The following is an 18,293-nucleotide window of genomic DNA, read 5'->3' on the forward strand; positions in this document are numbered from 1 at the left end:
TCAACAGTTTCGCGCGGCGGGGCTGCGGCTGCCGTGTCTCCAGGATCCCGCGAGGCGCCCCGGGGCGGTGGTCCCCGCGCCTGTCTGGATGCGGCGCTGAGTCTCCGTGTGTCTTTCTGCTTGTTGCTGTGTGCGGGTGTTCGGCCGCGATCACCTCTGTGTGTCTTCTGTCTGTTTAAACTTCAGGATGGCTCGCTTCGGGGAGGCGGTGGTCGGCAGGCCGGGGTCGGGCGATGGAGACTCGGACCAGAGCAGGAACCGGCAAGGAACCCCCGTGCCGGCCTCGGGGCCCGCAGCCGCCTACAAGCAGACGAAAGCGCAGAGGGCGCGGACTATGGCTTTGTACAACCCCATTCCCGTCCGGCAGAACTGTTTCACCGTCAACAGATCCCTGTTCATCTTCGGAGAAGATAACATTGTCAGGAAATACGCCAAGAAGCTCATCGACTGGCCATATCCTTTCTAGCCCACCATGACGCCCCTCTCCCCCTCTTGCTCTTCTCCGGGTCAAGGGGGGTGTCCAAGCATGGAATGGAACGTGTCCCCCTTCCCTTGTGGGTACCGATTTCCCCCTTTGCTGAAATGCACTCTTTACTTGGGTGCATCTGAGGGGCAAGCTTTGTGCCCTGGAGACCAGTTTGGGCGCTAGTGTTTTGAAAGGTAAGACTTTTGGTTTTTTGATTTTTTTTTCCTATGTGGAAATCTCTAGTGTCCCTGGGTGCGTCCCTTTCTGGGCTGGGCTTTGTCTGATTCCCAGACCCCTCCCCACCCCCAGTCCCTTCCTAGGCTGCACTCTTATCTAGATTTGCTTGCCTCCGCATCTCAGGGCTCTATTTCATCATCATTTCCCCTTTTTCCTTCTTCTGAGTCAGCCCCTCTGCCCCCATCCCCACCAGCTGGAGAGATACCTGCGCTGAATTTCTGTAGAGCAGTCCAGGTTCCATGAAGGGATTTATGCATTTAGAAGCGCCAAGAGCCCTGGGCCAAAACCTTGTGTACAAATAGACAAATGAATAAATAAAACAGCCTTTTGGCTGGGGACCCAGCGAACTCTGGGGGCTAAGTTTAAGTTCCACTGAAAGTGGAATGAATGAGTGTCAGGGGAGGTGATCTCTGTTGCACAGCCCAGACAGCTCCAAGTTGGAATTCCCTTCTCAGCCAAGGAGGAGCGTCTCATCAGGGCCCATGGTTTCCTTGGCCCTGTGTTAGGTATTTCTACTTCTTAGCTCTTGACCCAGTGGGTTGCTTCTCCCAGCACCCAGGATCCAGGCAGGTCTCCTGGGCCTGAATTCATCAGCAGAGGGCCAGAGGTGTGCAAGCAATCCTTTCCTGCTCCAGAAGAACTGCTCTGCACAAGGAGCTGGTGGAGCCACCTCTGATGGTGGTGCTGGGGTGAATGGGCATGGAAGGATCTTCTTTGCAGGTTGAATAAGTGCACCCAATGCAGGCTGCCTGGTTTTTCACAAAGGATTTGGACGTCTGGCAAGGCCATCAGGGAGTGGGGGTGGTGGAAGGGATTAGTGGGAGCAAGCTGGTGGTGGTGTGTTAAACATGGGGGTGGGCTCAGAGAAACGGACTTTGATGCCTGTGGAGGGAGGTTTGGGAAGGTTGCACCCGCGAAGGAGGCCCCTCCTCTTCTCCCTGGATCTCCCTCCTCCCCACCCGCACCGTCCAGGTGTGCAGCAGTGAGACGGCTGGAGCGGCGTTCGGTGTGTGTTGTTAGCCAGTCACCCGACTCGCTTTCCCCCGGGCCTGGGCATCTCCCTGCTACCCCCACCCCAGTCTCTGGCCTTCTCCTCCTTCTTCCCCAGTTCTAACCTCAGCAGCTCGGCGATTGGCTGGCGCGTGGTGCTTCTAGGCAGCACCCCTCATTAGAAACGAAGGAGCATCACTAAGCAGATCTTCCTGCTGCTGTTCGCATCCTCCCACAACCACCCCTGGCTGGGCTTCTCCCTCTTTACTGCTCCCTGCGTTCCCCTCCCCCCTCCCGCCCCCACAGAGTGATCCCAGGCTAAGCATTGTCTGAGTTGGACGTCTCTAGGGTGGGGGATCCGGGCGAGGGAGGGTCCGTCCCTGCAGTCACGCCCGCCCGTGCGCTGCACAAAGCGGACAGATCTCATTGTGTTGCGCGCTGCGGCTGCAAACACTCCTCCGGGCAGGCCTCTACCGATTTCCCGGCTGGACCCCCTCCCTCGCTCGCCTTCTACAGTTCTCTAAATTTTCCCATCCACCAGGTGCAGCTTCGCTGTGCCCCTCTGTCAGGGGCGGGTTTATCCAGACAGGCGCCCTCCCGTCGCTTTGCGGTAGACAAAGCCGCCCCGCGGCTGCCAAAGTGTGCCCGCAGCCATCGCTGGCACCGCGGGCAGCGCCACGGAAGCTCTCTGGCGGCCCCGGGTTCCCCAGTGACCCAGGTTCAGCACCTCGGGTGCTTCCGGCCAGGCCCAGGCCCGGGCTGGGAATGCGGCACGTTTCCTCCACCACGCGGTCGCCTCGGTTCGCGTTTTCTCTTCCGCTGCAAAGACACCGCCTTTCTACCAGGCGTTGTGAGCAGTGAGTTGCGGCTGTGGGTCTTACTCCTCCCCTGGCTTGTCTTCTGCCAAAATAGACCAAAGAGAGTCAAAGGAGAGACTTTCTGGGGAGTTGATGTCTGCATCATGCTCAGTGTCTTGGCGGCGAGCCTGTCCCAGCGGTCTCTTCTGTCCCCATAGTTGGAAATCTCACAGAGGCTCTACAGCGTGCAGGCTGTTTCAACAATGTTCAGAAAACATCTGCTAAGGTGTTTAGTGGCGCCCGGTTGGAAAATTTAAAATACACCTTGTTGCTTTTTTCTCCTGACTGTACTACGTAATTGACTAATATGTTCCCTCTGGCGGTGACCACGTGGAAACATTGCGCTTCTGTGGGTTTTCTCCAAAATGCATCTAAGTTCCTAGTCTCACCTTCCCTTCCTTTCTGTACATCTTCCTCCCCGAAATATCTTGCTCTGTCTTACTGGGAGTTGGTATGAGTCGTGGTTAGCCATAAAGTCTTGGAGCTAGGCTGCCTGGGTTTAAATCCTAGTTCATTCACCAGCTCTGTGACCTTGAAAAGTTGCTTCCTTGCTCTGTGACTCAGTTTCCTTATCTGTAAAATAAGGGTGATAGCCATGAGTTACTGGGAGAATTAAATGAGTTGATATATGTCAAGGGCTTAAAACATTACCTGATTACCCAGTACGTACTGTACTAGCTATTATTATGAACAGAGTCCTTCAGAAATTTCAGCATACTTGAAGAGAGGGGTCTTAGTTCGAGGTGCAGGCTTCTAGATTATCCCGTTTCAGAGCAATGAGCTTCATCTGCATCACCTGGGAGCTTGTTAAAATCAGAAGCCTGGGCCCCTCTTCAGACCTGCTGAATCAGAAGCTGCATGGGATTCCCAAGTGTGATTGGTATGCATATTAAAGTTTGGGAAGTACTTCTCTGCTCTTCTCAAGGGCCAGATTTTAAAAGAGGAAGGTTGTTCAGAAAACATATCAAGACCTGGTATATGTTTATGATAAACTTTGGTACTGACATAAGCCCGTTCAGCATGCCTGAGGATTTTCATGGCTTGTGCACTAGGACACCTTGTTAGACGTATACTTTCATTGGCTGTGGAAAGTCGCTGTAGGACTAGGAGGATAATGTACCTTTCTGTGTGCTGTGTTAGAGGTCTTGTCATGCTGCGTATTACTGGTCTTTAATCATATTGATCTGAAAAGTTCAGTTAAATAAAAGGAATGATTTAATTTATGCTTGTAGGACCCTCTGACTTGAGAGGGGAAGGGTGATGTTACCCAGTTATTAATAGGGGAGGTCTAGTTCTTATGGGAAGGAATGCCTAAGATAACCCAGGCTTGGCATGAAAGATGGTGGCAAGTCAACAGCCTACTCTGAATGTGTTTCATTTTTCTTGGAAGCTACATCTGCATAGGGAGATAATTTTACTTTCTTATGGCACTTTCTTCTGCAGTGGATACCGTACCCTTTTAAAAAATGCTAATGTGATTTAAAATGTGATATTACATTCTCTATGATTCCTCTTTTTCTTTTACTTTTTTCCCCCCGCTCTTCTCCTGCCCCTGGCCCCCGATTCCTCCTTTTCTTGTTTGCTCATCTAATAGATGTAACCAAAGGCTTCTCTTCTTAGGCAATTGACTGTTCTGAATGCCCTCCATGTATGCTGTGACGCATGCTTCCCAGCTCTAACTCTCTGTGCCCAGGGCCGGTTACCCTGTGGACATATAAGACCTCTCGCATGGTTTGCGTGATGCCCCACACTTGTTTTGCTTTTCCAGGGCAGGGGTGAAGGGAAGAAATAGTAGATGTGACTTGGAGACTCTGCCAAGGAGATCCCCACCCCATTCCAACTTGGTCATCTCAGCAGAGGAACATTGTCTTGTGTGGAAATGAATGTGGCTTAAAGTGGGAAGGTCAAATGTGCTTGCAGCCACTGAGATGATGAACTAATTCCAGTGATCCTGTAGGTGTTTATCCATGATTTCTTGTTGCAGAGAATTTCATTGTATCCCCAAAGCACTCTGACTGTGGATCAGAGGTTACATGCTTTATGGTTGCGAATTTCCCACTATAAATTGTTCATTTATTCTGAAGGATTTTTGTGAGGATTAGGAAAAGTCATATACTTTTGTCATATACTTTTGTCCTGCTGAGGTTGCCAACATACTGTACAACACGTTGCAGGATAGTAGACCAGATTCTGGGTAAGAATTTCATGTTTGATATAGCTGACATGTATTACATGTTTGACGTAATGAATCATGAGTTGGGATGCCTTGATAAGGGTAGAAGGTGACAGCTAACAAGCATGAAGTCTGTAATTGTATGCCACGATCAGATAATGCAGAAAGGCTTCACATCTTCTGTGTACCTGTGCATGGTGTGGATGGTGAAGCAGGTCACAACGGCAGCTGGCACTGAGGCTGTAGGATAAAGGTCTTCATTGTCTAAGGACCCCAGGGCAATCTCTGAATTGCCTGTTAGCTTTGCCCTTGGTGTGAGGTGTGGGTAATGCTTCATCTGGAAAACAGGCCAGGATTTGTTGTGGGGACCATTTGTAATTGGGATGCAGCTTGGAAAGCGAGTTGGAGTGAAAGAGTTTGACAGAAATGAAATGACTTGAGGATAGAGACAAAAATATCTGGAATATGATAGTTTTGTCTGTTGGTTTGCATGTCATTATTTCTCCACTTCCCTCAACTTGCTTTTGGTGCAGTAGGCGCAGTGCACACTATGAATTGAAGGAGGAGGAAGATAACCAGAACAGTCCTTCTTTTCATCTTCTGAAAGATTCAGACTCTGGAATTATTAGCTCCATCCAGAATTCCTTATCTCTTTTTATGGCTGTATGAAATGTAGGTGTTTTTTTCCCTCCTCAAACTCAGCTGCTTTTCCTCCTTCATTATAGGAACATCTGGATTCTTTCAATCTCCATGTTCTTAGTTAAAGTAAAAGTGAGTTGAGCTTTGCTAAGCTCTCTAAAGTCTTGCAAACCTTTGACTCCATGTGTTTGATCTGCGGGTCCATTACCACCCCCGTGTCATGCGCAGGGCTTCCTGGGAGGCCGTGGCTCATCAGACACCCAAGCCCAACTGTGTGGTTTAGTGCATCAGGGTGAGTCTGCTGATCTTATTTTGTTTATCACTCACTGACCAGAGAGACATAAAAGAAGAACTGTAAATGCAACTGTAATTAATATTCTTTTATTCAGGGAGAGAGAAAGCAGGTCTTTACCTTTTCCTTCTGCCCAGTCTTCAGCCCATCTTTTCATTGTTCTAATTTCTCCCTTTCTCATTTTTAGGTTCAGCCTTTGTGAATAATTCATTACATGTGTGGGTTTTTTCTAGGATTTTCAGAAAAGGAAGTTTATTTGTCTTCTTCTTGGATATTGGGTCTCTCACAGAGGGCCAGCTTCAGAAATCAACTTTTCCTTTAAGCCCTCTTTTGTGCAGTGGGACCATGACACAACAGAAAGGTAGCTGGGGGGGAAAGTCTCTTAACATGCTTTTTCTTGCCATTTTTATAGTGATTGACTCCTACTCAGCCCTTTACATTTGGATGCCCCATAAATATGCAGCTACTCCACTTGTCTACTCAGAGACCATGGTTAACTGGAAGGTATTTATGTCCCTAAGTACTTGTCACTCTGAATTCTCTCACCATCTTTGGTTTTCACGCTGATAAATGCTGAACCACTGAGCTAAGAAGAGGGTTCTATAACTGTTTCTTGTCAAGTTCCAGTGTAAATTAATACAGGAATTGTGGAGCAGGAAGGGATGGGGGGAGGAAGGTGAGGGGGGCAGCTTCGGGAACAGGCATGGAAACTAGTGTGTGACACCCCTCCACATACGGCTTCTAGAGAATTCCCTTTCAAAGACAGAAATATCAAGAACTTGAATCAACGTTTTTCTTCCCAAGCCCTTTAAACCTACACAGAAGATATATGTGTGGGTTTACCAGTAAGTCATGTGTCCAACATCAATCTTAATAAGGGCAGAAAGTACAGCAGAAAGTTTTGAGACTCCTCCAGCCTAGCGGTCTCTTATGCATTAAGCCTGTTTCAGAGATGGCTATGGTGTATATTTGCTCATTGAACACCTCAAATATGTTTCCTTATAACCTCTGATGAGCCTCTGTATCCCTATCTCTGGAAAGCAAGGAGCAGCTAGAAGGTGTGTCTTTATGAGGGAGAATGGGCCCAATTAAGAACAACGGTGAATGACTTTCAAACATGTCAGTTATCTAAGCATCCCCTTCCCCTCTGCAGAGCAGTGGGTACTTCTTAGGAGCTTCTTTTCTTGTTGTATTTTGAGCTCCAAATTTGTAGGACTAAGCAGTTCTACTCTTAGTCCTCTTGCATATATATGTTTTTCAAAGGGAGCTTCAAATAGACCTGTTGTAAAACAGTATGTAGTTCTCCCCAGGAGCAGGTGGGCAGGGCTTGGGGATGATATGCCCAGCCATGAAGGGCTTCAGAGAGAGGACCTGCCAGACAGCTGTGCCAAGTGTAGTCTTTTCGCTTGTGGGTGGTTGATTTGAGTCTCTTGCAACTCTGCATAATTTTGAGGCTGCATTTGGGCCTGCTGCATTTTTTCTGCATTTGGGTTGCATCTGTTCCTCCTATCTCTGGAGAATTTGGAAAACCTCTTTCAGATGTATGTCTTAGTTTTCCAAAGTCTTGTGTTATTGAAGGAGGATTTTTTTTATTTTCTCCTTCCCTTTAGGGGAGGATAAAAAGGATGTAGTTGGCACTGGGTAGCAGGCTAGAGGGGAAAAGAAGAAATGCTGTGGTCAGTGTCATGGAGGGATTCTTGCTGGCCATTGGATTCCAGTGTCATTTCTGTTGTCGAGATGCAGGGCTTTGTGAAGGGCCTCCTGGACATAGAGAGAAGGCTCTGAAAACCAGTGCAAGGAGAAAAATTAGTCCTCACAAGACTTTCCCAGACTTTAGCTGTAGGTTGGAAGTTTTTCAAACTTTCTATGCCTCTCTCTCAATTTCCACAATTGTCTCATGGGACTGGTCAGAGTCAAAAAGCATGAAAAGGATTTTCAACAGTCACTCACTGACATCCTAGCAGTCTCCAGCTGTGTGCTCCTGGGAACTGTTTTGCTGCTTTTCTGTCAGTGACCGTTCCTTTCAGCAGGTGATTTCCATCAGCATCAAGGCTAATTCCTCATTTAGCTCCTCTGTGGTGAAGTCATACATATGCACTCTGCCTGTTTCATCCACGGAACTGGCTCTCAAACTCCTGTGTGTCTCAGGATCACCTGGAGGCTTGCTAAAATTCAAATTACTGGACCCCACTCTTAGAAGTTCTGGTTCAGTAGATATAAAGCAGGGCTTGAGAATTTTTATTTGTCACAAATTCCCAGATGATACTGGTGCTGCTGGTCTCAGAACCATGCTTTGAGTACCATTGCTCTACATGGTTTTGTATCTACCTGGCAGTCCCTCCAGAAAATTGCTGAAGAGATTCCCCATCCTAAATCTCTGTCTTGTTTACTTGCCAATGTCCTGATGCTAACACAAGCTTATTCTTAGGTTTGGGTAGTCAGGCTTTGGGACTTGTCTAACAAAATGCAGATGATCTTGGGAGCAGGGATATGTTAAGCTAAGTGTATGACATTATCACCTTTGGGTTAGTTCATCTTATTCTTTCTGGCCTTGTAACCAAGAGCAGATTCTTCTAAAAAGGGACATGCCCCATTTAGTCCCAGCACCTAGCATAGTCCTGGCATATAGTGAACATTCAGTTAACTTTTGTCAAACATTTTATAACTAAGTCAGTTACTATTGATTCAACAAAGTGCCAGTGATGTGGCTGATGTTGCCCTGGGCAGGACCTGTAGGACCAGGTGTGGCCCTAATGAGATGACAGGAAGTTTCTAGGAGGTATTTTGGGGCACTGGATGACTGGGAGTGACATAAAGGGTCATCACATGGGGATTGGGAGGCTGTAAAAGACCTGCTTAACAGCTTTGTTCAGGATTGTTCCTGTTTCTATATTACCTAACATGGGTTTCCTCAAATACAGAATACTTGTTATCTGACATTGTGTTATACAGAACTTTTTATTAATTGGCACCCAGAGATCTGTGATAATGAAGGCCCTTAGGCACCATGGAATGATGTAGTGCTTTCTAAATATTGCCAATGAAACAGTCATTACATTTGTTTGACATAGTTCCATTGGTGTGAACTTGCTGTATTATGAACTTTTGCAAATGATAATTTACATTGATTATATAAAGTAACTCTTTATCACTTTTTTTAAGTTAACCAAAGTGTTCTCCAGCTATACCAGATAACAGAGTAATTGCTGAATTGTTCTAGAAATCAGTCCTTTCAGCTCTAGAAATACTGTAAGACCTGGAAATGAATCCTGGTGCACCCGTCATCTATCGGGTGGTGGTTAGAACAAAGTCATTATTTTAAAATGAACTGATAGCTCAGCAGGCCTTAGATTTACTGGGTAGGTTCTCCAGCTGGTAAGCTGGTATTACGTCTAACTGGGTGTGCTTGTTTCTGTAGGCTAGCATTGAAAATAAGCCACCAAGATTTCCAAGGGAGCTTTTAATAAGCATCTCAGCAAGAGGTTGCCAATGATACCTTCCCCAACTTGACTCTGAATTATCCAACTTTTGTGCCTTGGGCTTATTTTCATGTTCTTTCATATTCCCACTGCCCTTCTCCTTGAAGGTCGGGAACTGTTGGACTCTAAAATGGTTCAATTGCAGGGTGATGGTCTTTAGGCTCTAAGGGTCAAGAACTTTAGAGCAGGGAATAACCTGAGTTACTGTCTAGAGATCATCTAGATGACTCCTTCTGGAGTATTGGGAGCATTAGGACTCTAGTAAAATGTTTATCTTCTGTTTATATTGAGATCATAAATCCCATTGAAATCTGATTGATGGTATGGACCCCTTTCTCCTGAAAAATACACATACAGTTTTACATTCAATTTTAGGGGTCTATGAATTGCAATTTAAAAATACCTACTGTGTTAAAAAAAATTTCACAATCTGGAATGTTAGTATGCTATCAGAAATAGAGGTTTCCAACCAAACATCAAAGCCTTTATGTGTGAGTATGACAGATCTCCATGTGAAGGAGCCGCAGAGGTGTGTTTCCACCAATCTGTCAGGCAGATCAACATGAGAGAACCCAGATATTGTAACCAACAGGCATGAATTTGATGCGGGAACTCTTTCTACATCACCCTGATAGATGGTCCTCAATGAGTACTTCCAGTGATAGGGTGCTCTTAGGTCATTAAAAAACTTAAGATATAGGAAGTTGAAATATTTTTCCTTATACCTTCTGCCTGTTTTCTTCCCTCCTGTTTTCTGTTTTGTGGAAAAGCATAGATTCATCATCTTCTTGTTCACCAGGTACTCCTGTAGCACTGGACAGCACTGCTGGCTGGGACTTTTGCTGACGATGGACATGCTTTTATCTGTGCTGTTCAGTATGGGAGACACTAGCTCCGTGTGGTCCTTGAGCACTTGATATGTGGCTCATGTGACTAAGAGCTAAATTTTAAATTAAATTTAAATTTAACTAACTTAAATAGCCACATGTGTCTAGTGGCCACCGTATAGGACAGCACAGGTAGGGAGGACACATGATGAATCAGAAAGCCTGCATTTCCTTTGAGTTCTGTCATTTATTGGCTTGGTTTCCTTGGCCTGTGTGCAGGGCTTCTCAGGATCCACTCTGCACATCACCCCAATTCTCTGCTGCCATCACCGCCAACTCTCCAGCTCCTCCCATGGGCCTGCTGCTCCCTGAAGGTACTGTCCTCTCTCAGGCCCCTGTGCCTTTGTACTTGCTACTCTCTGCCTGGAATGAGTCTGCTCTTAACATTGTACTCAGAGGTCATTTCCTTTGTGAAGCCCTCCTTGATTTCTCTTGGCAGAAAAAGACCAGCTTCCTGCACTGGGCTCCCATGGGGTACCTTGCTTATTACTTTGTTGGAACATGTACCAGATAACTTGATATTGGCTTAAAATCCTGGCAAGGGGAGGGACTATTATCATCTATTACTTGCTAATTACCAGAACATAAAACAGTACCTATTAATATTAGCATTTAACACACTTGTTTCAGAGAAAATGCTTTGTTTTGTTGTTATTCTTCCTCCTCTTCCTCTTCCTACTTCTTCCTCTTCCTCGGCGTTCTATTTCTGACGTGACTTGAGGTTGTAGTCACTTAAAAACCCTGGTTCTTGTAGTATAAATTGATGACAGAGTTAGTTTTCCCTCACTCTGTTTTCATTTAATTTGATTTTTGAAACGAGATTCAGGACTCTGTTTATTTCAAGTACATTTTATTGCCTTACCTTTGAGCCAGTGGTCTATCTTGTAGAGTTCCTTTTTGAGTGGGGACAGGGAACTAACATTCATTGAGTATCCACCAAATTTCAGACTCTCTATTTTTAAACAAAGCAACAATCCAATGAGACAATTATATACATTTCTACAAGTATGGGGAAGCTAAGGGTAAAGAAGATTAAATCATTTGCCCAAGGTCACCGTCAGTGAACTTGAATTGGGTGGACTGACTCCACAGTTTAAGTGATTTCTGTGCCACACTGTCTCTGAAGTTTGCTGTTTCATGAGTAAGTTCCCACCCTGAGCTCTATGTCATTTGCTTATTTGATAAGCACGTGCTTTATGCTTTCTTTCAAGTAGTTGATACAAATATAGTTAGAAACGGGGCCCCCTTCTACTTACCGTCAGTGCAGCCACCAGTGCGCATCGACTGCTCAGCTTTTGTCAAATCTTCTGAACAGTGCTTTGGCCTACTGACATTTTTCTACTTTGTAAGGATATCGTGTGAGATATTCTTGTCACATGCCTTACTGAAATCAGTACACACTTTCATGACTACTTCATGACTATTTTAAGCTAGGATATAGCATCTTGCTTCCTCCAAAGTCCACTTTAGGTATCATTTTCAGAGACTCAGATAATATTTTATTTCTTTATTAGACAATAAAAGTGTTATACCCTAGAATCTCAGGAGTTGAAGGGATATTAGATGTCATCTAGTTCAATGCCCAGTTGATGAACACTTTACCTTAAAGTTCGGGATTTACCAGTCTCTGCTGGGAAGGATTGGGGTGTCATTATTAAAAACAGAGCCTCTGGGATCAAATTTCAGTACCACCTCTGCCACTTGCTAGCTGTATGCCTCAGGTTACCTGCTTTCCCTTGCTGGGCCTTGGATTCCTCAAACATATAATGAAAATAGTAATTTATCTATAGGGTGTGTCTTATTGGATTTTATGAAGATTGGATGAGATAATACAGGTAAATTGGTTAGCATTGTGTTTGGCACGTAGTAAGCTGTGACCAAATCTTAGTTATTAGTATTTGGTTAATTTGGGGTGAATCAGTTTCTGGATGCATTAAACTTCTGCAGCTACTTCCTTTCTCCCATCTAACTTCCTCCTGACTTTTACTGGGTCTGTGACCTAACTGCTGCTGGGTGATGTTTATGTGACTTTACATTGGTCTTGTTACGTCCATGTCTTTAAATGTGAGGTGGAGGTTACTTTTTCTGCTTTGTCTACTGTATGTGGCTGTTGTGAGCTTAGCATTGGCTCGTTTGTGAAAGTCCTTTGTGAACATGGTAGGTACTAGTGCTAGTATAAATGCTGATAGAGTTTTTAAACATCTAACATTGATTGAGCATTTGCTTCCTGCCAGATCACTGTGCTAAATGCTTACCATGGATTATTGAGTTATTCTTTATGACAGTCATTCAGAGATGAGCTTTCTTTTCTGCATTTCACAGTTGGAGGCATTAAGGTGAAAGAGGGTAACTCATTTGCCCCAGGTCACACAGCAAGTAACATCTGGAGGCCTGGATCAGAGGTGGTGCTTATAACTACTGAAACTAGTCTTTTCACAAGGTTTTTTCCTTCCATCCTCAAAGTTATTGGATTTACATTAAAATTTTTAAAAAATATCTACATCAAAACCTGTCTTCCTTTGTATGTTTCTAATGCCAGTTTTACACTGATACTGTGCCTAAGGACACACCTGGATTTACAATCCAGAGAAAATGTCTTCAGGAGTAATAATAATGCAGAATTTTCCCAGAAAGCTTTTGATAATAGCTATGGATATTCAAAACCATCTACAGTCTTAAGCAAACTCACTTAATTTTGATTCTGTTTATGAAAAATGGCAGAGATTTCAGATGACTTGATTGATAGCATGTAGAAGGACCCCACTTAGAGTCCCAGCTTGGCCTCTGAGCAGATTTTCCTCTCAGGGTTCGCTAGCCTTCTGGCTGACTATTCCCTGTCCTTTCATGTTTCTTGGGTATTTAGGGTCTCTATCTTTGTTCTATCAGAGAAGTGATTCAGGAGTGGGATCTGTGAACTGCAGAGGAAGATTCTGAAAGGGTTGGATGATGGGTAGAGGGGGAACTGCTATGGCTTAGAGTCCTTGGAAATTTGCCTTGTGGATTAGGTGGAGGTCATCTGATCCTGGACACTGGAGGACATTTTACCTGTGGGAACTGTATACTGGTGTGGATGAGAATGGAGAATTGGGACATACCACTTGACTTCAGGAAACCAGACAGAAAACTCAGAAGAAACTAGGGAGCGGTCCTAAAAAAGTTGAAGGAATTGCCTTTCTTTTCTGCTAACTTTGGGTTGTTTTGCATGGAAATCTGTATTTGTGAAATAACTGAGCCATATGGATGCCTAGGGATGCATGTGTTCTTTTAGTCTGTTGATATGAGGAGCAGTTGAAGGGCGTGGGCTTGTCTGGAGGTGGGGGGAGTAGGTGGATATGGTACCATGAGGAGGGGGCAGGTCTGAGGAATATGGGCCCATGTCAATCTGAGGATCTGGGCATTTTGGCAAGAGTACACTTCCTTCTCAGAAAGTGGTATGTATGCATGAATGTATTTATTTTTGAAGATCACCATCTGCCCCCTCCCCCCGAAATTCTGTAAGGATGTTACATCTCTGGGTAACCTCTTTTCCTGGTAATGATGAAAGATTGACAAATGCCCACTCAGAAGAACTGTATAGGCTCAGAAAGATTGAACTCACTTCTGCCACAAGTATTAGTAGATATGCTCAAGAGAGCAAAGCAAAGGAACAGAATTCTTGAAGATTCCATACTTCTGCTGTGGAAGAGGCTAGGCTCAGGACAACCCTGCATATTTGTAAGGTTTATCATCAGTCTTCTTCTCTTCTTCATGTGCTTTTTTTTTGAGTTGGAATCTCACTTCATCGCCCAGGTTGGAGTGCAGTGGCACTCTCATGGCCACCCCAGCATCGACCCGCTGGGCTTTGGCGATCCTTCCACCTCAGCCTTCCAAGTAGCCAGAACTATAGGCAAGTGCTACCACACCCGGCTAATTTTTTGATGTATTGTAGAGATGAGGTCTCGCCAAGTTGCCCGGGCTGGTCTCGAACCCCTGGGCTCAGGCAGTCCTCTCACCTCAGCCTCCCATAAGTGCTGAAATTATAGGCGTGAGCCATCACACCTGGCCTTCTTGTGCTTTTAGCATATAGTTTTACCAACATTCTCTGGGTACACCCATCCAGGCCTGGAGAGCTTTCTGTTCCTCAGTATGCATCCCTGAGAGTAGATGGAGGAAGCGAACTTTTAAGAATGGCTGTTGTATGACAGGCACCCCCAGTGTGCTTCAGAGGCATATACCATTTAGTTCAACCCTATGTGAAGTAGATAGTATTGTTCTTATTTTAGAGATGATTAGCCCAAGGTTCCAGGTAGATGTGGTCTGACCAACTCCATTGGCTTTTCTCTTTCCATTGCGCCTTGCTACCTCAGGTCAGACCAGCAGATTAGCTGGTCCTTGTTTCTGTCAGAGCATCTACTTAGAATGACGTGGTGAACTGCTTGTATGTATCTGCAGCACCCACTGGTTATGAGGCGACACTTGCGGAGGGATGAAGGATCGGTAGATGGCAGACGAGCAAAGATCTGCTTCCCACGGTCATGATTATCTTGAAATAGGTCAGAGATCCCTTGCCCTGGGCCAATGACATGCGAGTTTGAGTTGAAATCTGGGATCTTTGCTATTTTGTCTTCCATTCCCCTAAAGCTCCACTACCACACCTTTTATCACCCTGAAGATGGCCTTTGATTTGGAAATGCCAGTTCTCCTTTCAATATGTAAAGTTTGTTTTACATTTTCCGGCCCTCTAAAAAGCCTACTCTGCTTGGTTGCAGTGGCTAATGTCTGTAATCCCAACACTTGGAGAGGCCAAGATGGGAGGATTGCTTGAGCCCAGGAGTTCGAGACCAGCCTAGGCAATATAGCAGGACCTTGTCTCTACCAAAACAAAAACCAATAAATAAACTGGATGTTGGTGGTGTGCACCTGTAGTCCCAGCTATTCGGGATGCTGAGGAAGGAGGATTGCTTGAGCCCAGGAATTCGAGGATGTGGTGAGCTGTGGCCATGCCACTTCAATCTAGTCTGGGCAACACAGTGAGACCCCGACTCAGGAAAAAAAAAAAGTGCCTGCACAAAGCAGCCTGCACTCAGTGCTCTCTGTTCTGAGGTACCCATCGTGTGATTTGCAACGTGGAGGTGGCAGCTTTCATGGCCTTTTGTTGAAATTTACTGAATGTTTCTGTCTTTGCAGCTTTTTAAGAAAATGGGGGTTAGGGATATAAAGGAAAGCTGCAAAAAGTCTTTTATATAAACCAAGAATATAGAAAAGACCTATGTTCATCCCCAGGCCACCATCATGGGGATTCTCACTTTTCATTCACTACCTATTAGAGAAGTTTCTAGCCAATCCAGCTGGCTATGAAACTCCTGTTCTGGAAAATGTAAAAATATTTCCATGGACTTTAGACACTTTCAAGGTGTAGGGATGCCATGATTTCCATTTTGAGTGTTGTTGTCAGATATCCTCATTAGTAGTTTCACCAAAATGACTTTCTCAGTTGCAATAATGGGCACTCCGTCTTTCCCCCAACTTCCTTTCCCACCATGTCCCCTGTGAGCCCAGAGAATAAAAGAATATTTGAATTACAGGGACCTAAGAGAAACTAATCACGTCCTCATGTATTTATAAGAAAGCTGAAGGCCAGAGAATGTAAGTGACTTGTCACAAGACTCTCACCAAATGACAAAGCAGGGACTAGAACTCAGGGCTCCTGACCACATGCAGGGCCCTTTTCATCACGTTTTCTCTTTCCTTTCTGCCATGCCCTTTCCCTGCTTAGTCATCTTCCCTGTAGCCCGTTCATCCTCTTCTGGGGTTTCCTCATACTTTTAGTAGCAACTATGTGTTTTTGGTGTTTGGCACAGGAGGATGGATGGATTTAAGGGTCATGATAAATAAGAAAGGACTTAAGAAAGAGTAGGACTGGACGTGAGAAGGATGCTCACAGAGGTGAAGCCAACTGGCACAGGTCCAGTAAGAATGAAACAGTAGTTCAGAACAATGGTGAATGTTCTCCTTTCCTCAATAGGTAGAATGGCCTTCTACCGTGTCAAGCCAAGACTAGGTCTCAGAAGGTGGGTGGCCCAAGAAACTACCCAGACTCTATCTTAAAAGATATGTTCTGTGACCCTAAGAAACTACCCAGACTCTATCTTAAAAGATATGTTCTGTGAGAACAATGAAGTAGTCTTGGGAAGGAGGAAGTAAGCTCAAATAGAAAGGCCCCTTTTCTTCAGAATCTTCAAGCTAAGAGGCCAAGGAGTTTTATTTGAATGTTTTGGTAGTAGCTTTCCAAGATCTTCAGGGAATGGGACTGGGTGTCCAGAGAGGTTTTTAGCCCTGGCTCTAGAAAACTCTCAGTCCTCTGTCCTCAGTAGATTCTTCTGTAAAGTGAGTGTGCTGGAATAATTACCAGGACTGTGGTGTCTTTCACTTCTTACCATTGTGCTTCTGGGATTCTAGCTTCCACCATTGTTGTCTCACCTGATTTGAGGACATCATTAGCTTTCATGGCATACTTTTCCCTGACTGAAAATTAGAATCAAACTAGGAACTTCTAGAAATGCTGATGCCCAGACTGCAGCCAAGATAAATGAAATCAGAATTTCTGGAGCTAGGTTGCCAGTATCCTTCATATCTCAAAGCTTTCCAGGTGATTCTACAGTCCAGCCAAGCCTGAGAGCCATTGTCCTAGAGTGAGAGGTGAGCCTTGTACCTGATGTGTTTCTGTTTCTTCTGAAACATGCCTGGTCACATGTCATGACTAATTCCTCCCACATCTCTTGCAGGCTATAGGGAATTAGCAGGAGCCCCCTTGGTGTCCTGGAATTCAGCCTGAGAGAACGGGGTGATTAATTCTTAGGTTTCACTGTATTGGTAAAACCACTCACCTGTGTCTGCTCTTGGCCCACCTCCCACTACACAGGTGACAGCCTTCTGTGATGAGGGTGATGCACCAGGCTTCCTACATACAGGTGTAGTTGAGGGGACAATTTGAGGCTAAGGGACAGAGTGGGTCAGGCTCACCCAGGAGGTCCTTGGGCAAGTGACTGAGGACACATTGACTTTGTACTGTACTTGGTTAGCTAACCCCTTGTGCATATGAGGGTTGATCCAACACTATTACCATCAAATGCTGAGTCTCCTCCTCAACGTCCTTAACAATCTCCCAGAGATACAGAGCTTATAGTAAGTAGTGCACTGGGGCTGGCTTGTCCTGGCTCTTAAGTGTTCTCTGTGTGTGTATTTATTCCAGGGTCCATGTTCAGTGATGTCAAATTGGTGGCTTGAAACTGGCTGTGGAGCGAGTGTTTACACTCCAGAAATTGGCAAACGTAGCACATCAGGGCTTTTCTTCTTGACGTTAAACATTTATTAGCACAACACTTAGTTTCCTACTCAGCATGATAGTTCAGTCACTTGTGGAATGGTGGAAGTTCTTCTCTCTATTGTCTCAGATCTGCCTTTGGGTGGGTATTTTGGTCTTACCTTTTGGAATAACTTCAGAAACATCTAAGCCCCCATTGCAAACCAGTCCTTCAGCTGTTTGAGAGCAGCTGTGATGTCTCTCTCAAGTCTTCCCTTTACAAGTGGAGTATCCTTGGTCCCTTCAACATTTTCTCATGGGGTTCACAGGCTCAGTAGGTGCCTTTGAGCACTGGGTACAGTTGTAGAGTTTTCCAAAGGAAACAAAAATTCTCTTCCACAAAAGGCTTTTTATTTTATTTGTACATTCTCAGTTCCATCTGATACCCCATAATGCAAGTGTCGGTGAGAAACAGGGTGCAGTCTTGGATGGGGTAGCTGACTGCAGCTCACATGCTTGCCTCAAATGCCCATTGCTGCCAGCATTCTTGAAGGGCTCCGATTCGTCAGAATGTCATCAAAACACAAACTCTGGTTTCTGAAACAGGTAATTTTTCCACCACTATTTTATTTTCTTTTAGAGGCTTTTAACATTCCCCTTTTTCTCACTTCCCTTTTCTGTAGCGTTCAATCATTTGTCTCCTAATCACCAGATCTGTGTGTCAAATGACAGCGTTTTGAGTCCTGGATCCAGTCAGATACACAACAAATGGATTTGTTAAGACTGATCCAGCTGACTGTAACTGGAAGAAGCACAGCAGCGGGAAGCGTGGGGATGCTGGTGTTGCCTTACTTTCTCAGAGCAAGCACTCCCCATCCTTTGGGAATTGGACTCAGATGGGTCTGGAACTGACTAGTGTGTTGGTCATCAGAGTCACAGTCACGTGCAGTTCCCTCAAGTCTTCTGATGCGGGCAGGTTCCTGGGAGTCAG

General features: G+C 45.2%; 1 protein-coding gene across 1 annotated transcript in view; it reads left to right on the forward strand.

The window, feature by feature from the left end:
* Window positions 1-18,293, forward strand: part of CACNA1E (calcium voltage-gated channel subunit alpha1 E) — a 410,647-nt gene that overhangs the window by 75,138 nt on the left and 317,216 nt on the right. The window contains exon 3 of the mRNA XM_008063298.2: window positions 187-453. Coding sequence (XP_008061489.2) covers window positions 187-453 — 267 coding nt within the window. The remainder of the gene's footprint in view (window positions 1-186; window positions 454-18,293) is intronic.

The sequence above is a fragment of the Carlito syrichta genome, unplaced genomic scaffold, assembly GCF_000164805.1.
Source record: "Carlito syrichta isolate Samal-C Ts95f unplaced genomic scaffold, Tarsius_syrichta-2.0.1 Scaffold306713, whole genome shotgun sequence".
Lineage (NCBI taxonomy): Eukaryota > Metazoa > Chordata > Mammalia > Primates > Tarsiidae > Carlito > Carlito syrichta.